Source organism: Octodon degus, unplaced genomic scaffold, assembly GCF_000260255.1.
Source record: "Octodon degus isolate 3935 unplaced genomic scaffold, OctDeg1.0 scaffold00023, whole genome shotgun sequence".
Classification (NCBI taxonomy): domain Eukaryota; kingdom Metazoa; phylum Chordata; class Mammalia; order Rodentia; family Octodontidae; genus Octodon; species Octodon degus.
Window position 1 is genome coordinate 3,319,267 of NW_004524599.1, and position 24,586 is coordinate 3,343,852.

The 24,586-nt window shown below is 49.1% G+C and overlaps 1 protein-coding gene across 4 annotated transcripts in view; it reads right to left on the reverse strand.

Moving 5' to 3' along the window:
• Jarid2 (jumonji and AT-rich interaction domain containing 2) overlaps positions 1-24,586 on the reverse strand; it is a 246,103-nt gene that overhangs the window by 10,208 nt on the left and 211,309 nt on the right. For all 4 annotated transcript variants that reach the window (XM_004628343.2, XM_023712152.1, XM_023712153.1 and 1 more), the window contains 5 exons: positions 17,358-17,593; positions 8,862-9,909; positions 5,145-5,650; positions 2,392-2,484; positions 70-188 (listed from right to left, as the gene is read on the reverse strand). In XM_004628343.2, the coding sequence (XP_004628400.1) occupies positions 70-188; positions 2,392-2,484; positions 5,145-5,650; positions 8,862-9,909; positions 17,358-17,593 (2,002 nt within the window). The remainder of the gene's footprint in view (positions 1-69; positions 189-2,391; positions 2,485-5,144; positions 5,651-8,861; positions 9,910-17,357; positions 17,594-24,586) is intronic.

Below are 24,586 nucleotides of genomic sequence, written 5' to 3' on the forward strand. Positions count from 1 at the left end.
GATGTCACAGGCTAGAGGAAGGGGCACTCTGTCCAGTCCCCAGGACAGACACGGGGGCCCTAGCATTACCTTGAAAAGGGCTCTGATTTTCCCACTGGGAATCCGCTCCCATGAGTGTTGGTGTCCACCTTGCCGCAGTGCACGGCCACGTGGCAGTCCTTCTCCTCCACTAACCTCCAGTACTCTTGCTGCAGGGAGATGAGAGGGCCAGTGAGCTGCCAGTGGCCAGACTGAGTACCTCAGCACTAGGAAGACCTTCCTGGTGCTCCGCACCAGCCTGAGAAAATGGGGTCCCATCCACTGTACAACCCAGTGGGGGCTCAGGTGCATAACAGCTTTAGGTACAGGCGGGATACAACTCCCCAGATGCTAACAGCAGGAGCAACCCAAGCATGCACCACAGGCTCTCTGCACAAAAGTGGAGACTGACATGGGCTACAACAGGACAGACCCAAAGGATGCTCTGCTTGGTGAAGTAAGCCAATGACAAATACCTAACACTGCGGGAGCACCCCTGCATGAGAGGCTCTAAGGATGGGACAGTTCTGGGCTAGATGCTGCTGACAGCTGTACATAGTGACCACAATACAACAGTGAAGAAAGACAAAAATGCTTAAAGGATGAAGGCTTCCTCTGTCCTCCTGAGTGTAATAAACTCAGCCTTGGCCTGTGCGGGCCTCATCACAGGCTCAACTGCCAGTTAGGGCCTGGCACGCACAAAGTCCACGTGAGGTGGACTGGGGTCTTCACAGCCACATACTGCCAGCATGAGACCACAAGGGAAGCTCGGTGAATTCTGTGCACAGGGGCTTGTGTGACAGAGGGAAACAGCTGTGCTTGGTCTACCCGACACAGCTCTGCACTGAGAGGCGCCAGTGTACTTTCAGCACTGTTCCAGACGTGCACCCTCCTCTGCCCTGGGCACACACAGCACCAGGGCTGCATCCTAGGGCCAGCTGTCTGCTCATCAGAAGAGTTGGGTCACTAAAGAAAAGGCAACTTCTTACACAGACTTCCTGCAACCAAGGTACAAGGGATTGTGGATGAGGAGACCAATGGGTCACATCCAGCTGCCACCCCTGTGCTGAGTTGAGAGTGGACCCCAAGACATTGGGTGGTGCAGAAAGGGCTCAAGCCCAGAGAGAGCAGCCAGCCCTGTTCCCGCCGATAGCAGAGGAAAGACAGGGAGCACAGCAGAAGCAGCCAGCCAGCCCCAGGCTGAACTCTGAATTTTAGCAAATCCTCACTCTCTGTTTAAATATTTACACAACTGCAAGAGCAAAAAACCAGACTTTCTAAAGGAATTAATTCCTGAATGGAAAATCCTAACAAGTTACTCTCTACTACACTCTGACAGTAATAATCTACATATTCAGGAGCCACAAGAACACATAGATGGGACAAAAAGACTCAAATGCTCCACCCCAAAAGTCACTTTTCCAGAAAGTGAGTGACACCACTACTGCAAAGGCCACAAAGGTTCCCAAGCAACTGGGACAGACTAGGACTCAGTGACACTGGCGTTGAGAACAAGGGCAGTGATCCTGGTACAGGGCCACAGTGGAGAAAGGTAGCATGATGCACCATTGCAGGCATTTAATTCACAGGCAGGGAGACAGGCTTGGGGCTCGCGCTGGAGGAGGAATGTCAGGCAGCAGTGGGAGGGGCCTGTCCACAAGTGGCAAAGCAACCCCTGCTTCTAGCACCCTGGGTTCAGCTGGCCCCTCAGCCAGTGGTCAAAGTCACCTGGGTTTTTACTTTAGAGGTAACATAAGTAGAGAAAAGCACCACCAGAAGGAAGATGCAGCTACATCCCCTCCACACACACCCTATGACAGACCCAACCAGCACTGGGTTTCCTTCTTTCCAAATCCAACCTCTGTAAGCCCCAGTCAGCAGCTAGGGGGGTTTTCAGGGACTCTGCTGGGCTCCGGCAGGTGGGGGAAATGGGAGCTCAGCTCGGTCCTGCAGGATATCACGTGCAACTGCTGTGAACTGGGCCCAGCAGCGGTGCACCTGTCACCCAGGAGTTGACAGGCGCACCGCAGTGGCCAGCTGCCAATCCCACACACAAAAAACAGCAGAGAAGGAAGAGCACAGCCGTGGTTTCAGGGGGTCCCATGTTCTCTTATGTAACACATCTGGAGGCTGAGAGAAGTAGCTCAGTGAAGGGCTCCCTCAGCCAAGCCCCTCATCTCTGCAGTGGGGAGATGGGGAGAAGCCTGAGACCTCAGGATCTGTGCGGAGCCTGCCTCCTGAACACCTCTAAATTAACCCCATGAGAGCCTGTGTCAGCCACCAGCATGCAGAACACAGAAGACAGACTTGGCTGCTGGTGTCTCCTTGCAGGCTGCCAGAGGTGAGGCTGGGGCCTCAAGAGAGAGGGCTCACCTCAATTTCGGCTGGTGCAGGCTCCTTGCTGAAGCACATATTCATGATATTTCTTGCTGTTCGATAAAAAGTTGTTAGGGAAACAGACCTTCCCTGAAACAAAAGACAAAGAAAAAAGCTTAAGTCACAAGCTAGGCCACATACTTGTTGCATGCCTCTGCCTGATGGCTTCCCCGTGGCTGTCTGAAATGTAGTGTCCCTACCTAATTACAAGGAGACAGGACAGGAAAGCCTCTCTCAGATAAGGTACTCGGAATCCCCAAGGCCATGAAATGCAGAGGGATGGATGTTCCACAGGTCATGCAAGGACCAATTTGATTTGATTTGATTTCTGCCACCAAGAGAGCTGCCAAGTCCCGAGGGCACTAGCAAAGCACTAACTGAACAGGAAGCTCCAAGAGATGCTTCCAAAGCCCCTTGCAGTTCTCCAGAAATCCACAGGTAGTGCACCCAGATACAGGAAGCATGGAGGGCCTGGCTCTGCAGCTAGGACAAGACGCACGCACAGCAGAGCAGATCAGAAGGCAGTGTCTATGCCCTGACAGCCCTCACCATGTGAAGCTGTACAAACAAGCAGCCCTTACCCAAAGCTGTAAATTGGTCACCCATGCCACAGAAGCCACATGCAGACTATTCTTTGCCCCACAGGGGCCACATGTGTCACCCCAGCCCTAGTAACTCTAAAATGGCTCTGACACAACAGCCAGCGATGGCTGGGCATATGGAGCTTTGCCTGCTCTGACCGGTCATGCAGAAGGTGATTGGTGTCCAAAGGCAAAAGCCGTGTGGCCTTCTCTCTGCTCGATTCTTGATCACACACACTTAAAATTCCTTGATCCAGAAATAAACAGAGTGCTTGCCATCTCCTAGGCCTAATCTGGGGTTGAGGCAGAGCCGGAACAAGGCAGACATCAGCTCCGGCCCCATAGATGTGTGTGTGTGTGTGTGTGTGTGTGCAGGACTTGGGACTTAGCCATGGGGGCTGGAGTAGGGAGGCCTCAGTGAGGCCTGGCCAGCACCTCCGCCAGGCACTCTTAAAAGCACAGGCACACCTCAGCGGGCCTCATTTTTTAACAAATGATGCACAACGGAGTAAGTGGAAGTGATGGACACCAGCACTGACAGTCAGCCCCAAGATGGTGGCAGGCTTTGTGCATCTCGGCAGAGCTCTGTTTTTTGACAATGTAACCTAATGTATCTTTAACCAAATGGGCTTTTTCCAACAGTAATTATAGCAAAACTGTTCCCTGGACCAACATATTCTCACAGCGCTGGCCTTCAGTCAAAGGGAAAGCACCCTATGCTGATGACAGCCAGCTGTCTACTGACCAGTTTGCAGTGAGGACAGCTGGAGGGAGATACTCAGGAAACACCACATTGAAGCGCTCATAAAAACATTTCAGAAGTCACAACCGAGTTGGTCACAATCTGTGCTCCTGTGTAACCATGAGGTAACTCAACAGTGGGGAGGGTGCCTGGCCAAAGGACCCTACTTTTACCAGTTAGCAGCAGAAAACTCTATAGGCAAACCACATACTGTCTAAATCACATACTGTCTTCCAGAGACAAAAGCATCGAGCCTGAAGCCAACACAATAAAAAGCCTGAAGAATGCCTGGCCTCCGAGAGGGAGGGCAGAACCCCACTGAGACAAATGCTGTCCACACCCATCCACAGCTTACAGGGGCCAGGCTAGGCTGCAGACCTGGAGACACTCATCGTGGGGTGAGTGGGGTGCAGGGATCTCAGACACGGCGGGGCTCCTGTAAGTGTACCAGGCCAGAAAAACTCCCAGGCAATGCCTCCTTCAGGGGAACCCAGAGCCAGGGCCGCTAGGGCAAGTGTTTGCCAGGACATCGTATAAAGTCACACCAAGCATGTCCCCAAGGGAGGGTGGCAGCCCTAAGCCTTGCGAGAGAAGCTGCTCTCAAGGGCCTCCTGTCTCCACTACAGTGAATGGCAAGGTCCGCAGTGACAGCTTTCTCAGGCATAGTTCGCACAAGAAATGCACAGCCTGCACGCATAGGCGGAGGCGGCACACCCTGACGGCCCATGAGGGCAGTGTTCAAAGTGGCAGGCACAGAACTGGGGTTGGAAACACAGCTACACATGCACCCAAGCTACTTCACTTCTGCTACAGTGCATGTACAAGCACACAAACACATATACCAAAAGAGAGGAAAGCCAAGGCCCAGAGACACACCACGCTCACACAGCTGCCAGACACCTGGGGCTGCATGGCTGAGCAGTGGACAGCTCAGCCCACATGCCCCACCACCAGCCCCTCTATGACAAATGGACCTTCCAGACAGCTTGCTGGGGAGTCCGCTGCTGTGAATGTATACAGGACATGGTGAATGATTAAATTTTTAAAAAGAAAAAGACTTGTACCAGTAAAAGACATGTTAGCAAGAACAACACTGGAAACGAGAAGAATGCTCAGGAAGATTGATATATCTTCTACTATAATTTTTTTTTAACATTTAAAAATCTGTTATATATTTTATCAAACTATTAGATGCCCTTCAAAATCCACATTGAAATGTGGCCACTCTGAGCCACATTTCTGAGGGTGTCTCAACTTTGCTTCCTCTGTGAGACTGGAGCAAAAAAAGACCCTTGCCAACTCTGGTGCCTATGTGTGGAATGTGCCAGCTACAGGACTGCAGGCCAGGTACTTCCACGCTGGGCACTGCGGGGCCGACACAGCTTTCCACCAGGCCTCGTGAGCCCTGCAGACCCGCGGGGCCCTACCTTGTAGATGCACTTGTGGAAGTCATTGAGGACACCTTTGTCCTCCTCCTCCTCCTCCTTGACCACCTCCTTTTCCTGAGCGAAGAGTCGCCGGCGGCCCGTTTTGAGTGGAGCCTGGCCCACCTCCTTGAGCTTGCTCCGGAAGCCGTTGCGGGGTGCCACGCCATGGATGAGCCCATTCTTGGGCTCAAAGCGGGGCAGGGGGTGGAACTTGTGGTGGTCGCTCTCGGTGTGGCCCTCCAATGGCCCCTTGCGCTTCTCCAGGATCTCCTTCTCCATCAACACCTCCTTTTCCAGCCGCCGGTGCTCCTCGGGGGACAAGGAGTCATAGGAGAGCAGGTACTGGCAGTAGGCCTCCTGCAGCTTGGCCAGCCGGTCCTGGGCAGTTTTAGGGATGCGCAACATGTCTGCTAGTTTGTTCCATTTTTTGAGGTCAGTCACTTGCTGCATGCCGCCCATCTCATTAATCAGCCGGAAAAAGCAGGCCAGGTCAAGCTCACAGCCTCCTGGGACAGTATGGGAGAGAAACAGGTGGTAGTAAGGAGACCAGGAACAAAACCATCCCGGTCCCACCTGATTTCTTGAGCACCTACTGCACTCCAGGGATCGTGTGGGCTCCAGGACGAGAGCAGCAAGAGCGAGCTTACGGTCTCGGGGGAAGAATGCTATTCAGTGATGGTCATAGGGAGTCCTAAGGACAGAGACGACCAGGTGACCAACACCACGGCAGTGTCAGGGAAGGCAGCTGGGGTGGTGAGATGGCCAGGGGACTGCATGCAAGGAAGGAGAGTCACTGTGCAAGGTTGCAGAAAGAAATACCTCAGCATTCTAAGCCGTGGGTGAGGTGGGGCCCAGTGCCAGCCACTGTCACCAGCTAGGTGGCAGGAAAAGGAGAGACGGCAGAGATTCACACAGGTGTAAAAGTGGCCTGGGCAGAACTTCCCGGCATCATCCACAACCCAGCACGGCCTGGAGTAGCTCCTCGTACAGAATTGCCTGTATAGCTACTGTGGCCAGGTCAAGTCCCCATTCTAATGTATACTCAACCACATGAAGAGGATTCTGTCTTCAATAGGCTCCCACGACAAAGGGCACAAGGCACCTTCTCCTGGAGGGCTTGCTCATCTCAGAAAAGTATGCTGCAATTTCACTAATCCTTCACCAAATCAGAGATGTACATCAAAAACTCAACCACGCTGAAACACAACCTTCTAATTCCATCAAAATCAAGGTGGAAAAGCAACTTCCCCTGTGCCAAATCTTTCCAAATGACCATTAACAAAATGCTCAGTGGCAAAGTAAAACTAAGAACATCTTAACTCTTTTGAAGAAGAGAATGTATTTCCTTGTTTTAGTCCTCAGAGGTATAATGGAAGGGAAGAATGAACCAATGAAGAGCAAACACAGTATGAGAGAGTGGAGCATTCCGGTCTCTGCACGCTACTGCCCTTGCATAACCTTGCCTGGCAAGTGGCTGCAGGGAGCACCTGGGACAGATACTTGAACAAGTCTCTGGCCCATCAGTAAGACAGGGAATCAGGACTGTGCAGCCTGAACTCCATTTAATTTACCTAGCAGGCTGGGAGCCGATGGGGCGGGCTTCCCATCACTGAAGAACTCTTCCCAGCCTCAGACGGAGATCTGAGGGCCAGGACGCTACAACTCCCTAGAGGCCTTGAGGACACTGCCAGATATGACCAAGGTGGGTCCCTCTAAAGCTCAGGGCTCTCGCTCTGCAGATTGGCCATCCGCAGTCTTGTGTTACAGAGGCAGCAAGGAAATGGGTCCCCATGTGTCCCCAAGGGGCTCAGTACTAGAATAAAAAGACGACTCTGGGGTCTCTATAAGCCAGTCAATACAGACCAAAACCCCAGCCAGACAACAACTGCAAAAAAAAAAGAAAGAAAAAAGGAGGAAAAAAAAAAAAGCCCTCCACAGGCTGCAATCATAGTCACAAGGCTGCTGAGGGCAGAAAGCCCCTATCACACATTCCTCACTCACCCAGGTCCCCTGAGAAGAGGCTTCCAGAGGGCTGGGCTGGGGTTCACATGAGCTACAAGAGGTAAAAGGTATACCCACCATAAAGGATGCTGGTTACTGGTCAGCTGGGGTCAGACTCTGAGGCCTGCCTGGCTTGAAGGACTGAGCTCTTGCAGACTAACAGGTAGGTACTTAGGGGTTATGCAAAGGATGCACTCACTGGGCAGAGGATGTAGCTTGGTGGTACAATGCCTGCCTGGCAAGTGCAAGGTCCCGAGTTCAATTCCTAGTGCCCATACCATGCTGTGCTATTAGCTCAGCTTCTGATCACCAAAAGAAATGATGATTAAAGAAAACACTAACAGAACACACCACCTCTGGACTGCCATCACACTGTCACCTGTTCCCACACCATGTGCTGCCTGTCTAGCAGAGAACATAAGCACTCCCCTATAGGCAGGACTCTGCAGGCCACCTGCCATGCCTGTAGCCTGAGTGCTCATAGTCTGTCAATGGCAAATATTCCTGTGTCTGCAGACACTGTATTTCTGGGACTATCCATCCCATGACCTCCCTTGACAGCAGACCAGAAACCAAAAATTCCAATCAACTGACAGTCATTCAGGCATGTGTCCACAGAGAGGAGTGATGAGGCCTCCCCCTGCCTACGCCTGCCACATGAGTGACTGCTAGACCTCTTCCTACCTATAGACTGGCCACATCCTATTCCACCCCAGCCTACAGGTGCAGGAATGCTTCCCAACTGTCCCTACACACCCCAGCCCTGGACACAAGCCACTCCATCTTCCCTAAAGAAGTCCATCCTGGGGGCCGGGGAGATGGCTCAGTGGAATAGGCGCTTCTCTGGCAAGTGCAAGGGCCTGAGTTCAGTCCCTGGTTCCGCCAAAAAAAAAAAAAAAAAAAAAGATTAGTTTTGGGGCCGGGGAGATGGCTCAGTGGAAGAAGCGCTTCCCTGGCAAGCACAAGGGCCTGAGTTCAATCCCCGGTTCCACAAAAAAAAAAAAGTCCATCCTGGAGGAGGATGAAGTACAGGAAAATGACCTTTCCCGTGCAGTCACTACAGGCTTCCCAGATGAGCTGGACACCAGTCCCAGCTAGCACTGCACCTGCTCACTCTATAAAGATGAACAAACAGGTGCTCCAGGAGAAACGAGAAGATGGAGAGAAAAAACGAGAAGGGCGAACAACAGCCGATGCCTACAAGGATGGTGGCTGAACTGTGAACCCCCACATCAGGATGGAGTCTGATGCCCTGAAACCTCAAGATGCAATGAAATTTAGGAGCAGCATCTTCAAGGCAGTTAGTTGTTTAGAAGTAAGTTTACCTTGGTGGCTTCATCCGCTCTCCCCGGTGTCCTCACAAGGAGATCAGGACACAAACACATCAGCTGATACAATACACAGCCAGGTGGCACCCAGAACAGGCCGTAGCAGATACCGCCCTGCTGACCCTGGACCCTGCCGCATTTAGAGCTCTCAGAACCATGAACACCTCTCAGGCCCATAAGCTGGCCCATGTGGTGCCATGGCATGGGAAGCATGGGCGATGACTCAGCTGGTTGGCACTCCCTTCTGCCTCCTAGGAGCCTGCTCCCTGGGAGAGAATGAGGTCCCAAGTGTGTGGCAAGAGCCACCAATACCAACACCCTTCCTGCCATATACACCTGGGTCTGTGAGACAGCAGCACTGGGCTACGCCCCTCTTACCCAGCCTTACCAATGAGTGGGAGCTCGTCCATGGTGATGCCCTGAGATCTGAGGTGCTTCTTGATGCAGGCCAACCGCTGCACGTTGGGGCCCCAGCGCCGGCCCAGCTTGTGGATGTGCTGAATCTGTGTGACGAACCGCATCTCATCATTGAGCTTGCACTCGGGCCGCCAGTCCGGAGGGGGGATCACCCTGCACATCCCGTACTTCTCCACCTGAGCACGGACCGACTCGATGTAGATGAGCGGATCATGGAACTCCTTGGCAGAGGGCCTGAGGACAGGGATCTCGTCCATCGCCGCCCACCCAGACTTGCCGCCCCCCTTCTCCGGCTTGCCTGGTGGTAGGTCATGCGGCTTATTGTGCAAGGGCTCCGGTTGCGAGGTAGATCGATTTTCACAGGAGGCGCTGTCCGGCTTGCTGTGTGCTTGTTTGCCTGGCGTGCTCTTACCAGCCGTGGCCCGTTTCGGCCGGTTCCTTTCCAGACTCCGCTCGGGCACTTCCTTCTTCACAGGTCCATTCAGCAGAGGCTTCTCTGCTGAGGCCACCACAGCTGCTGCTGCCTTCTTGCTGGGGGCCTCGATAGGGCCAGCCGCCCCCTTCATCTTCTTGGGGGGCGACTGTGGCTTCTCGGCCTGGTGCACCTCTTCCAGCCTCCTCTTGGAATTCCGTAGCCCCTCCCTCAGCTGCCGCCCCCCCACCTCCTTAGTGCATGACTTTGGGTTCAACCTGCCGCTCACCTTGAGGCTGCTGCTGGCAGGCCCGGTGGACTTGGACGCCCCCCCGAGGGATAGCACCTGTTTGCGGGTTTTTGCATTGCTACTTTCAGTTTTCCCTGAGATTGTGTGGTTGACAGCTGAACTGGGCTTGTGGTGATTAGGTTTGGTTTCCTTGACCAGTTCTCTCTTGGCTTTGGTGTATGTTACAGTCCCCTTGGTCACCGTGGCAGTGTACTTCACAGTTTTGGATGGTGAAGGTCTAACTTCGCGAATCTTTTTGGCACTGGCTGCACCTGCACCCAGAGATGACATTCGTGTGACTCCATTTACCTTAGACACCTATGGAAGCAGAGAAAAAGCAGAATTAGTATCTGTGCCAGGCCCGCAACCAGCCTACAGAAGCCATGGGCCACGGGTGCTGTGGCCGACAGAACTGCTTACAGCCTGACGCCCCTCCTCAGAAGAGACCCAGGGACGTTCGCGGAACGAGGTGGAAGCCACACCAACGATAGCTCCGTGACACACAGGTCCGAGCCACACAGCCCAGCCCTGCTGCCCAGGCTCCACAGGTTCCCAGGTCAGCGCTCATCCATGCAACCCTGCAGGAACCAGTGGGGCTTCACAGAGGGAGCCCCACAGCCCTCGTGCCATCTGTTTATAAGCAGGCAGCAGGTCCTGCCCACAGAGTAGACCAGGATGTATTTTTACATTTTCAAATACAGAAATACACATCCCAGTCCAAGAAAAGTCTGTCTGCTATTCTCTGTGCTCCACATAGCGGCATGACCAGCCCACAGAACTGAAAAAAGCAATGTGGCTAAAAAAAGAACATGACAAACATAGCATGGAAGGAAAAGAACAACAGTGTCCATGTGGTCTGGCTCTGATCCACAGGCGAGGCCCAGAGGTGTGGCTGCCAACTGTGTAGAACTGCCCAGTGTGTCAGGCTCTGTCATGGCTGCAGAGCTGCCCTAACTCTGGGGGTGCAGGCGAGACCTCTTTTGCACATGAGGCTCCACCTTCTCTACCTTGACAACTCTCACTCCTGGGTCTACAAGACTGGGCAAACCTAGGCAGCACAGTCCCTGGGCAATTCCATGACAAAGGAGCAAACTGCTTTTACATGGCGTTTCAGGGAAGGGCACTGGCTTCTAGCAGGACAGTGAGGGCTCCACACACAGGGGCTGTCAGCTTACCAGCTGCAGTGAAAGCCTTCACACTAGAGCTCTGCTGTTACAGACGTGTAACTTAGCCTCATGGGCATCCCTTTCCCTCCTTAGCATGACTAAAACCATGATGGTTAGAAGAGCCCACCTAAAACCACACCATTACTGGTAAACACAGAGCACAGACACAGTGCTCCCTCGCCTGGGGACCTAAGAAGCATAGGGCCAGGAGGAAGCCTATGCCTCCTGCTCATGCAGGTCCATACCAGTGCCTAGGCTGTGCACACTGCCCTCGCCACCATGAAGGCAGTCACCAAGCAGTGAACCTGTGTCTTAGTGACCTGCGTGGCTCAGCCTTTGCAGTACTGGACTCACGAAGAATATGTACAACTACCTTAAATAAGAATGGAAGACAGGCTCCATCCTGCAGGCCTGCCAGGGAGCAGAGCTGCTAGTCTGAGTCCATGCTTTGAGAATTATGGCACAGAATACTGGTAAAGGTTTCAAAACAAAAAAAGAAGGAAAGCAGCAAAAACTGTATTCCTATATATCCCACAAGTTACCTTTAGCCCAACCACCACCACACACTTGTTGTGATACCATCTCTCACAGCCAACCCCAGGCTGGTGCTGCTGAGCCATCTGAGCTACCAGGGGGCCAAAGTACAGGCTCTGGCATCACATTTTGGGCTTCCAACCACCAGCCACTCTACGAAGGAAGGAGGGCTACGGGCAGGGTCTAAAATAAATCCTGGAAAACAGGATGGGGCACCACTGCAAAAGAAGCCTGACAAAGCCGGGCAGGGAAAAGGGAGAAAGCGTTCTGTGCAACCGCACTGCTCTGGGAGAGGGCTGCACAGACACACTTTTCAGCCTTTCCCTTTCTACCAAGCGAATGAAAAGGAACAAGATAAAACACTTAAACAAAAGTACAGGGCCAGCATCTAAAGCACCTGCTTAGGCAAACTTAGGCAATGGAAGAGACCACGGTTCAATCCCCAGCACCACATGCTACACTAGCCCTGCCCCAGGGTAGGCTGAGACGGCCACAAAAAAAAAAAGAAAGAAAGAAGAAGAACATTTGAAAGTACAGTACACCCTGGCTTCTCCAGCCTGTTCTTCCAGAATTGGGCACAATAGGGGAAGGTGCCCAGGACCTCTGGCACCTGATCTCAGAAGGACTCTCTACGTCCCTAAATGGAGGACGACCCCACACCCCTGCCCTCTGAATCACACAAGGACTGTCGCTTAGCCGTATACCAGCTCACCTGGATTTGGACTGAACAGGCAGCCACCCACATCCTGAAGACCAAGAGCTATTGGCAACAGCCAACGACTGCAGGTATGTGCCCACACGAGCCACTTCTCCAACAGCAGTCCTGCCGTTTGTCCAGCTGTCCTCAGTGCTTCTCGAACCTGGAACCACCAACCTCCCTGGGTAAGCTTCTACACCTACCCTCACAGATCAGACTTAATTCATGAGGACAAACAAAGGGATATGTGCCAAACAAACATAGGTATGTGCCAGCCCCCCTGAGTAGCTCAGGGCTCTCACAATCAGGTGGGCCCACCCCTCTGTGCAGCTCTGAAGAGGAAGGGCTGGCTGGACAGCTAAGGTTCAGTGTCCTCCCATCCCACCTCCAGTAAGGGCACAGGCCAGTGGAGCCTGAGTCCAAATTCAGGTGAGCCGGTGGGGGCAATATCCTACATGGTGGAATGTTACATATAGGTAAATCACTTTCTTCAGTAAAGTCACACAAAAGATGACAACCAGGAGAGGTATTCAACTAAGGTGTTCCATCCGAAAATGTTACTCTGTTACCTCTTTCTTACTGTTCAGTTGCTATCTTGGAAAGTAGCCACTGAAAAATGATTATGTATGTCTATAAAACAAGCACAAACACTGCATGCACCTCCATCAAAAACCAGCACACCTTGCCTACGGTGTCTGCCCAACTCTCGTGCTTAGAGGTGGGTATGTAGGTCCTAAACGTAACACTTGTCAGCAGACTCAACCCATGGCTGAGTCCAGAGCTGAATGTGCTATTGGGGCTGGGGTATAGAGGGAAGAGGTGGTGGGTCACCAAAGTGGCCTGGAAGTGTGCTCTTGCCCTTGGTCCTTCCACTCTCTCCTCCTGGCCGACATGGACCAGGCACCTTTCCTCCCATGGGCCCACCCACTTGTCTTGGAGCCAGGCAACCATGTAATAAACCCTCTAAACCCACTGAGTCTCTCGTTCTTTAAGTCGTGTGTGGCGGGTGTTTGGTCCCAGGGATGATGGAGCTGACATAGTTACTCATTTATGCATTCCCTCTAAGCCCATGCAGAGTGTCTGTGGGGTTCCCTCCTGCAGAGGCCACCATGAGGCCAAGAGAACACAGGAACAATTCTGTTCCGTACAGATTGCATCAACCCAGCCAAGTTCACAACTGCCCCCAAAGCCCAGGACGTTCCTGAGGACACAATGACACCCGCAACTTCCTTAGCCCTTGCAGTCTACCAAGAGCTAGAGTTTCACCAGCCACAAAAAAACTGTCTCACCCTCACTTATCCTCTAAAGTACTTCCTGGTCAGCAAAGTCCTGCTGGCTTTGTGTTTCAGAATCCCCAGCACGCCCGTCACAAACTCAACACACCACAGGGATGCCAGGCACAGAGGGCATGTCCAGCTAACAGCAACACAGAGCTCACCTCAATTCATTGGAAACAGCACACGGTGGCCTACAGCAGGGTCCTCTAATAACCATCAAAACACTTTGACTAAACAGCTTCCTGAGCTGGATGTGTTGGTGTACGCCTGTATTCCCACTGGGGCAGCCGAGGTAGAAGCACTGCTGTGAGTTCCAGGCCAGACTGTGCTACACAGTGAGTCAAGGCCTGAATTACAAAGCAAGACACTGCCTTAAAAGAATCAAAATAAACTTCCTCTGTCTTGGCTGCGGTATGGTTCTGCTTGCCTTCATGACCACAGATACCTACCTTTCACTTATGTCTCTGGTGACTCACGCACAGCACCATGTTTCTTGAGAGCAACAACAAAATTTCAATTTAAGAGGGGGAGGAATTTTCAAGTTGCACTGAACTCGCCTAGGACTTTAGCCTCAAAGAAAAGCAATTTTTCTTGCAGAAGCAATGTAATGTGAGGTGAGGAAGAGGAAAGCCTGGGACACAAAGCTTTTCTATGTCTTAGCAGAAACTCCACTTTAAAAACTATACACAATCTGCACTGTGATCATATGTGTAATAAGATATGTGATCCATCCTTAAGAGTTCCACTCCACATCATGACTCAGAGCAGGGGAGATAGCTCAATAGAATAAGTGCCTGCCTGGCAAGAGCAAGATCCTGAGTTCAATCCCCGGTACTGCAAAAACAAAAAACAAAACACTTCATGACTCAGAGACAGAATGCTTACGCCAACTCTTAGAATGATAAGTGAATAGGAAAAACATGCATTTCCAAGGCATAATTAAAGATGAAAAATGAAGTTATGGTATTTTGATGAACTAAAATGACAATTTCCAGTAACATGGTCCTCAGTTCAACGAAGCACTCTATTGTCAAGCTATTAATCCCCACTAGAGGGAGGCATTGAGCTGGAGACCTTGGCCACCCTCTCAAAGGGGTCATTAGAGGGGCAGGAGCCACAGAGAAAACATCCGGAGGCACTATGTGCACTAAAGCTCTACCAATAGTCCAAAGAGCCTGAACTGAACCGACCCACAACAGATAGGCCATGAGGTAGAAGACAGGAAGGAAAGCACACAGTGCCCATGGCAGCGAGGCCTCCTGAAAGGATCCTGATCTGCCATCTCTACAAGATATATATCTATCTGAAAGGCTACCTGCAGGGTTCAGAAAGACTATAACCCACATGTGGGAGAGTCCAGCTTCAGCCTAATCCTGGGAGAAGCAAAATAAGACCTTAAGTGTCTCCCCATACACATGAATTTCACTTTCCAGAGCATGTTTCCAATTGCAATTTCCGTGTGCTCCCAATTCTCGGGCACTCTCCGATTCTTACAAGGCTGGGGCTACTCTGCAACTCATGGACAGTTTCACAGGAAACCTCTTCCTATGTACCAGCATACGGCCCACTGCACAAGAGCCTGCCTGTTGCGGCTGCCCCAGCACACACTCACTCTCTCCTCGGCACAGCCCAGCCTTAGTGAAGAAATGAGAACCTCGGGCTACCATGATCTGCACAGCCTGACACTCCCTGCTGACTTTCTGACTACAGCAGTCCCTTGCTGTTTTGCAGTTTGACCTCCGTGAGTGCACTAGTTTGTGGGATTTCAAAAACTATTAGTCTAAATATATTGCAGATTTTTCATTATAGTGCAGGATTTTGCTGTCCCATACAAGCATACTTATCCCAGGGGTGTCTGGAATGTAACCAAAGCGCTAAGTGAGGGACTACTATAAATTAACTCCCACTACACAAAACCCTACCCCAACCCTTGCTAGGGAAAAAAAGCCCTTTGTTTTCCAAACCTAAACTGTTAAGTACCTGTTAGCACGTTTAAATGGGGCATTACTTCAGGAAAACAAAAGACATGACACGCCTGCTACACATCCAAATGAGTGCAGTGCAGCCAGGGGTTGCGGTGTGGAGGCACACGCACTGGCTGGCACAGGAGGCCCCCAGTGCCGAGAGAAGGCACACACCCATGTGCTCAAAGTCTTGGGAGCTGCCCTGTGAACCCATGCACAGTGCTAGTCATATGGTGAGGGGAGCTATGTGTGATGGTCAGTGAGCCGTGGGCACGAAGGGTGTTAGAACATGCAGGATAAGTTGCTTCCCACTGTAGCCGTTATAACACTACATGTCCTACAATCACATTTACCCTTTCCTTTTAGGAAGAAATAAAACAAATCTATAATCTGAAATGAAAAATGAGAGCACCCCTTGGGCCTGTATCCTTTATGCAGCTGCAAAGATGAAAAGTCAAGAGTCTGAAAATTTATATCAAGCAGTCACAAAAGAATCTACACTTTGCTTTTATTGACCTTGTTTCCCGAGTACTTAACTAATGAGCTTCTGATGGCTTCAAAATTATCCTTTCATTTCTCATAATGTCCATAGGAGAGGAGCTGGCATGATTGGATCTTGAAGAATGAGGTCCGGTGAAATATTGAAATACCGTACCATGAGTCTCAAGAAAGGTCAGAGTTGAGCAAAATTACAAGTAGGACACTAGGCCGTGCTGTCCAGGCTGCACAGGCCCAGGGAGGAACAGATGCAAGATCCTTTCCATATTGGCAGGGTCACTCCCTCCATCCCGACCAGGGATGCAGGCTGAGACCCCACAACCATTCTCTATGGTGTCAGCAGCAGCCCTGTAAGAGGAAGCTCAAGGTTCACCTGAGGTGTCAGGTGAACGGGTCACAGGTACATGACATGGGAACAGCAGCATGGCACCCCCAGGGATGGCAGCTGGCTACCCACTTCTGCCCAGTGTGTGGACAGAGATACAGCTCGGTGTAAAGGCTCTGGGTTCAAGGGGGAGTTGGGGGGGGGGGATGTCTTAGAAAATGGGACAGTTGAGGCGGTGCTTATAAACAATAATCATCTGTCCATCTCGACTTCTCTGGTCCCTTTTTAATACAAAGTCATCTGGAGGCATTTTGCCCCAGTTCCAGTCAAGGGCACAGCAGTGACAGTGGGGTGGTGGAGACACATTACAGACACTGAGCCAAAGGTAGGATACTCCCAACTCTGTGTCTCAGAGAACTGCACACACCTGGGGGCCAATTCCATGATCGGTTATCACCTGTGGGAAATGAGGAGGCAGGGTGGTTTGTATTCTGGAAGCCATGAACACCATTTGAATTGGGCTCTAGTTACATGTTCAGACCCAACACTTCAGAAGAGCACTGTGTGGGCTCTGCAGAGCCCAATCACTCATAGGCCACTAGTAAGGACTGAGGACAGGACCACAAGGTACCAGCAAGACACCATGGTCCTGCAACAGCCCCACCCTGTCCTTTCCCACCTGCATCACTGTCTCCACCCCTCACCTGCCAGGGTCACAAACAGCCACTACCCAGCAACATGAGTGTCTTCCTTGCTGCAGTGGCCAGTCCCACGCCCTTCCTCAGAGCTGCCCACCTAGTTAGTAGTATGGCTCTGGGTTGAGGACTGGGTATCCTGGGGATGAGCCCATACACCTGGTACTGAGGTGGGCTAGTGCCCCGTTGACCTCAGATACCTGCAGGCCTGTTGTAGAGCCCAAGATAATGACAGCAAACCTCAGAGCTTTCAATAATACAGAGCTTGCTGCAGCATACATGCCACGGTTTTGCCAACAGTGGGCCAACCTGTGTCCCAACAAACTGTGCATCAGCTAGCATTGAGGAAGGGCAGGCAGGAGGGGAGAGGGACAGTGAACAAACCAAGCTCCATTTCTACTTTCCATTTCATGAGATGACCAACTAGGACCACTGGTGAGGAACACAAAGCTGCCCAGCACCAAGCTGTGGCGGTCTCCAAGACAAGGGACACTTTTGTACAAGCCTGCTCTCTCTCTTCATCAGGGCCTTGCTCTAGGATCCCCAAGGCTGCTGCATTCCTGGATGAATGTGGGGAGGTGGGTTCCCAAACCACTGGGCTGGGTATTACCTGCTTCCGTAAGTCCTGAGCCGACCGATGCACAGGAGGATGGTGGTGGCTGCTAGCAAGTCCCTTGGTTGAGGAGCTCAAGGAGGGGGCTGCCACAGGCTGCGCAGCTGAGGCCTGCTCCCTCCGGCTATCAGCCCTGTGATCGCTGTGCTTCTCCTTCGCGGGAGTGACCTCTTTGCTTTTGTGTTTCTGAACAGGTTCTTTCTCCCGTGTTGACCTGCTGGAGCCATTGAAAACTACAAAAGGAGGAGAGAGAAGAGTGAGGTTACCACCTTAAGCAGACAACCACTAGACCACGTGAGTCTCTGCTTTCGGAAATGTCCAGAGTGGCAACTTCTCAAGACAGAAAACCAAGAAGGCATGATGGCGCCTGCCTGTAATCCCAGCCCTCAGGAAGCCAAGGCAGGAACAATGCTGAGCTTGAGGCCAGCCTGGGCTACAGAGTAAGAGCCACATTTCAATCCCACCCCTACCCTGGTCAGTCCCCAAAACATAGCAAAAATAGTAAATACATGACAAAACTATAACAAAAAATTCTAAATGAGAACAAATAGTACAGAACCAAAACTGAGAAAGGGGACTGGGGGTAGCACTAAGAGAAAAAAAAAATCACACCATTATTATGTACATGTACCCACTCTCCTTAAGGAGTAAACTGCATCTGTTACAAACATGTAACAGATGTACTAATACTAAACACGACAAACCCCTATATATGCTCTAAGAATGATTTGCTACAGCTGGAACAATGGACTAATTAATTTGTAAAAAAAATTCCTCCAGTTGGGTACAGTGGCACACGATTATAATCTCAGCATTTGGGAAGTTAAGACAAGACAACTGCCATAGGTTCAAGCACAGCTTGGGCTATGTGGCAAATCCTATTTCCCAAACACAAAATAAATTAAATATACCTGGGCCTAGGGATACAGCTCAGTGACAAGAGTGCTTACTCAGCAAGCATGATATTTGATCCCTGGTCACAGGGGTAAGGGTGGGGGTGGTTATGTTACACCATATTAAGTCCCCAGCATCCCACAAAATATCAACACTGTACCATAAGAAACAGAAACTAAACTTGAAAACCACAAATATAATAGAGCAATGCCTCGGTTGTCCATGACTGGTTGCAAAACCAACAGGTCAAATGTCCCCATAAGGGCAACGCTGAACCTATCCAAAGAATTTGATTCAGTTCTCGGCCAATTGGGGTTACAACTGGATTCAAACACAGGACTGAGTCTGTACCCCACTGTACTTTGATGAACCAGCCCTAGCCTACTACATGTGCTGGCTTAGCAACCTTCTCTGTAACACTGTTAGGCAAGCCTAGGACAAGGTAAAATTTAAAGACTTCAAGTGCTGTAAAATCTGGAAATCCAGGTTAAGCAACTGAGGTACAGGACAGGACCCCTGGAAGACACACAGGAGATCTACAAACACAAGGCTTCCCTCAGATTTAAGCGCACTCCGGGGCAGAGCACAGCTCTGTGGCACAGAGCCTGCTTGGCAACTGTGAGGCTTCACAGAGGGTATGCGCCAAAGGGTCCAGAATGCAGCTGTTTCCCAAGACTTCCAGTCCACATAGAAGGAAGAAAGCAGAGGTGCTTTCATGACAGAAGCAGCGTTCGGTCATGTGTTTACCACTCCCAGCCTGGTTCACACTTAATGGTAACAGGCTCGTTGAGAGCCAGTTGAGTTGCATTCAAGCCTGGATGCAGAATCACCACCCCCTCTGACATTCACAAGAAGTGAGCCCTTGGCCAGATCCTGTCCTAAGTGCCAAACAGGACCAACCCCTTCCCAGGCCACCCTCATCTTCTCCTAAGGCCTAAGTGGCTTCCAATGTGCCTCTTTTCATGTCCTAAATAAGCTTTCCATTTGCTTCTCTGGAAGGCACAGATGCCCTCTTCTTTCAAACCCTTTATTCTAGCAAGGGCACCTGGACCTGGATGCTATTGCCAGAGCAGCGTAGGGAAGCCCTGGCGAGTGCTTTAGCTGCTACTTACAAAGGCTGTTGGTGAGCAATGAGAGCCCATGTCCACAAACCCAGGGCCTCCCCATTCCCAACAGGACTCAAGGCTTCAGGGAGAATGCAAGGCCCAAAAAGGCAGTGGAAAGCCCTCCTCCATGTGTGTAAACTGCAAAGTCAGTCTGCTCCTACCAGGCCAGACAACTGAAAAACAGTTCTTTCCCATACTGGAGCAACAGCTCTAACACTCATCTTTAACTATAATTTATGCCCGGTAAGTTACAAATGTTTTATTTGTCTTATTGCTCCTATACTGTTTATGGCACTAAATCTACTAGGTTTTTTTGGTGTGTAAGGAGGGGAATACTGGGGCTTGAATCGGCACCTTTGAACTGAGCTACATACCTAGCCTGTTTTGCATTTTGAGGTGTGGTCTTACTAAGATGCCAACTTGTCCAGGGTCCACCTCAGCCTCCCAGAGTGCTAGTATTAAAGGCATACACCACACTGCACTGTTAAACCATTTTTAAAAGTTCCTTTTCATTCTTATACATATAAAGTCCTTCCATGTTTTTCCTTCCCACCTAAAAAGTACAGCTATATATATTTATGGTTTATGATATTTTCATGTACATGAAACGATCACATACAGCTGCTTTCCATATTTCTATTACCTTAAAACATACTTGAGATGTATTTCTTCTAAGCAATTTTAAAAAGAATATAGAATGTTATTAACTATATTCATACTGCACAATCCATCTCCAGATCTCAATCTTCCTAACAGACTTGACAACTTTTTTTTTTAAATTTTTTTTTTGGGTGTGTGTGTGTGTGTGTGTGTGTGGCCAGCTAAGCCCACCAGGGGGAGGGGGAGGGGCGGGCTGGCATGTGGTGCTGGGGGATTGAACCGCGGTCCCTGTGCTTTGCTAAGCTTGTTCTAAGTAGGTGCTTTAGACTACTGAGCCATCTCACCAGCCCAAGACTCTACAACTTTTGACTAATATCTCCCAATTCTCCCGCCATATTTTCAAAGGGTAAAATGAATTCAAGCTTCTAACATTTTTCTAATTGCTTACATTGAATTTAGTCTACCTGATGCTGTTGAGCATTTGGCATAAGACAAATGTACATATTATGTATCTACATTGGGCAGGAGCCTTGATCTCAAGGCACCCTCCAGCACCAGAGATCATAAATTCAAAACTGATTTTAAATACAGATTACCAGATTTTGATTAAATATCAAAATACAGGACACAGCCCTCTGCTGCACAAGGCTCTGCTAGATACTGAATACAGAGAAAATATCTTCAAATGGTGGTATTTATTATTCCAAGTGAAATGAACTAGGAGATGTCAGGAACCACTGATCACGACGGCACTGCAGTGTCTGTGCTTGCTCTGTAGATAAATGAAAACAGCAACCCTAAGAAGTCACACTTCAATCTGATTGTAATTTGGGCAGGTACATGAATCCATGAAATGCTCAACTCTCACCAATTTTCTAAGACAGTGAACATAGCTACTTTAAACACAGCATAGTCTCCAATATTCTAAATTTCTATTCTGACTAAGATACTGTATGTACTTCATGGTGCAGCAGTTCTACTGTGAGTTCTTTTTTTTCGGTACTTTACAGTATCCTATGGGTTTGCTCCCTTTGGTAACAGTATTACTGGCTGCTCAATTCCTAGTATGGGGTGATCAAACTCAAGAGGCTGGCACACACTGCAAGTGCTATACCACTAGCCCAGCTACCTACTAATAGTTTTTGCTGCCAATTATAAAATTCATACACTTCTGGGAGGCCTGCCGCTTAGCTCAGTTCTTTAAGTGGCTGCTTCAACAAAGCAGTCAGGCTCCGGTTGCTGTGGTTCGATCCCCACAACTCAAGCCAGCCAAACCTGCCCTGAAGGCATTTGGAGCAAGCAAAAAAAAAATCATACACTTCAGGCAAAAAATTAAAAATCTAGGAGTCTGTCTCTGTCAGCGAGAATTTGATAGCTGCCCAGTATTCAACTTTTGTGATACATGAAGACACAGAATTGTTACATGAAAAGAAGTGTCTTAGGGCTTAAACTTAAGAGTAAGGAAAATAACGGTTTGTGGTGGTGTCCAAATCATTACTGCGAGCATGAGATGTATTTTTGAGCAGGTAAAGATTGCCCCTAAGGTGACCAACCTGCCCCTTTTACTCTGAAAAAGCAGACTGGTCTGACTGCTCTACTAAGGGAGCAGTTGGTTACTTAGCTGTAGGTCACAGTTCACAGGTCACAGGTCAGTTAGTTCCCTCAGTGATGGGACAGAAAGTCAGGGATGTGTGCAGTGAGCCATGTGCTGGGCACCCTGTGTGCTAGGCACCTTCTGTGGACCACCTCAGCCTGCAGCCTTGAGTACACTGTTACGTAAGGGGTGAATTAAGACTTATTTAACTGGGTCACAAATAAAAAGCAAGAAAAAAAGAAAAGTGTTGATAACTGGAAAACCAGCACTGACATCAAATGGGCCATCACTTGAGTGACCAGTACAAGATGTTAAACAATGCATGAGTGAAAAATCCATTCACAGGGAATGGACCAATGGAATTTAGTATTTGTTAGTAGCGCACAAGAGGTGACTGATAGGATTTCAAATTTCTACAGCAACTGGCTTTTAAGAACTCACTCAAGCCTCCATGTGCTATCAGAGAAGAACATCTCTACAGAGCCCCCTCCCTTTTCTATTTTATATATTTGCCTGGCAAAAATTGTCTTCATGTACAGTACTGCAACTAAGTCTCCAGTTTATAAGAAACTGAGGAAACAATCTGGCTTTCTTCTATTAAGCCAAGAACCTAAAGAGATATGCAAAATTGTGAAATAATGCAATTTTTTTCACTAATTTCTTAGTTTCACAGTATGATAATCTCATTTAAAATGCTGTGTTAAAAAAATGCTGTGTTAACATGTCTTGGTTTTATATAGTTTCAAAGGAGTATTTTAAGACTTCATTTTCACATGATAAATATCTTTTTTTAAAAAACAATAAATACTGATAAACACCTTTTTTTTTTTTTTTTTTTTTTTTAAAGCAGCCTGGGAGCTCCACTCTCCATTGTTTATAATATAAGAACAGGGAACCTGAATCCAAGTATCTGAAGCCACCTGCTGGACTGTCCATCTTACCCAGAGTGACTTCCGGTCAGTTTGCCACACCTGGTTCAGATGTTCATCACAAAGCCTTGTACTTCCCCGAAGAGCTCCGATTTGGGTGAAGCTAATTTGACCCAGGCAAAGCCAACTAACTTCCTACTTATTTGACCTAGGTCTGGTTATCTGTCCAAGGCGTATGGTTCCGAAATCTACGTGGAGATGACAGGAGTACCCATTCATCTCACTGAAATTAAGAAAGAAAAAAAAAACTTGAGTCCAGACACAAGTTAGGTGGACACGAAGCACACACAGCTGAGTGTCCACTTGTCACACAGGCTCCTTTCAAATGAACTACAGCACAGGCAGTTCAACTCCCAGTATGCAGTAATACCTATTCAGACTGGAAAGCAGCAAATTCTTGAGCATTTTCTACTTAGAACTAGTTGCACAAACCCTCACTGGACTTTTAACACCATCAAACCTCAAGAAACCACTCTGAAACCAAAGCCCAATCAGAGACTGAGCTGCAAGTGCTTGGATTCCAGAAGGGATGCACCATTCACATAATAAACCCAACCAGCTGCCAAGGGAACCGTGGCAGTGTGCATCTGACACAACGCTTTGAGAAGACAGTCTGGAAAGGGGAGAGTTTTCCAATACACAAAAATGTAAAAATGAAATCAAATTAACTCTGCTTTGCAAACAAAGACATGGTCTTCAAATGAATCCACTTTCCGTAGCGATCCTGCTATTTTATAACTGCAGTATACCCTAGTGGCAAACATAGCCAAAAAGTCAAATCATGTGTTAAATGGGAAGAAAGGGAGGAGGGAAGGATGGGGTGAGGGCGACAGAGCCAAAGACAAGGTATATTTTGTACTCAACAGCTCATTAATTTTAAGTGTCGTGGGAACCTGCCAGTTTTACCCCTCCAAGTAATTATCTTTTGTCTTAATTTCTTAAGATTTTCAAGAAAAGGAGAGAAGGTGAATGGCTCTCACAGGGAAAGACTAAATCCTGTGAACAGAAGAGACTAAAGGATTTCAATGTAAAAAAAAAACTCTCCACACATGGCCCCAATTAAAAGGAGTAATTGGACTGGTTTCTTTAAGCATGCACCACAGTGAAGCATATTAGGAAACTGTACTATACTCAGATACAAATAGCTTTACATTAATGAACAGAGACAGACATATTGATTTGTATACACATCCTCTGAAAGTTAAATGGCCTATAGACAAGTGTTTTCACACCATAGTAAGCAAAATCTTTAAATGCAAAGGCTGGTATTTTGAGTGAGGGTCACTTCATTCCTGAAAAGATCAGCTTTGCTTCCCATAAGGGGTGAAAAAGAAATGGGCAAGAGATGCTACTTTTGAAACATCTTTTCCTGCAATACCTGGAAGGGTGGAAAGCTACACTTTTCTGTGAAGGAATTCTCATTTCTAAGTCCAAGAATCTGGCTCAAATTGAAACTGCCCTTGGCTCTCAATGTATGTATTTACATCTCCTGGGTGAAGTCCCTCCAAGTAACCTACACAAAGAGTCTTATAGGGGGGAAAAAAAATCCTCACTGAAGACTCCTGCCTGGGATTTCCAGTGCTCCAACACACTGGCACACAGCCCACTGAGGATATACCAGCTGCCTTCCTTATTATATGCCTCCAGGACTGAAGTATCTTCATCAAGTATACAAACAAGTTTTTGGTCTTCATAGCAAATATGAGAAGGGTGGCCTTTCTTTCTTTCTTTCTTTCTTCCTTTCTTTCTTTCTTTCTTTCTTTCTTTCTTTCTTTCTTTCTTTCTGTCTTTCTTACTTAAGTACCATAAACTGAACTCAGGACCCTGCACTTGGGAGGCAGGCACTGTGCTATTGAGCTATATCTGGCCAGAGAAGGGTGATCTTCTGAAAAACTCTTTGTTGCAATGGCGGGGGTTGGGGGGGGGTTCCCTCCTCTGACCTATTTTAGAGCCCTTCCTCCTATCCCTGGAGGACCCAGTCTTGCTAATATTTTTTTTAAAAAAAAAATTTTTTTTTTATTTTAACATTTATTTTGTGTGTGTGTGGGGGGGGGGGGGAGCTCAGCCCACCAGGGGGCGCGGCTGGCTGGCATGTGGTGCTGG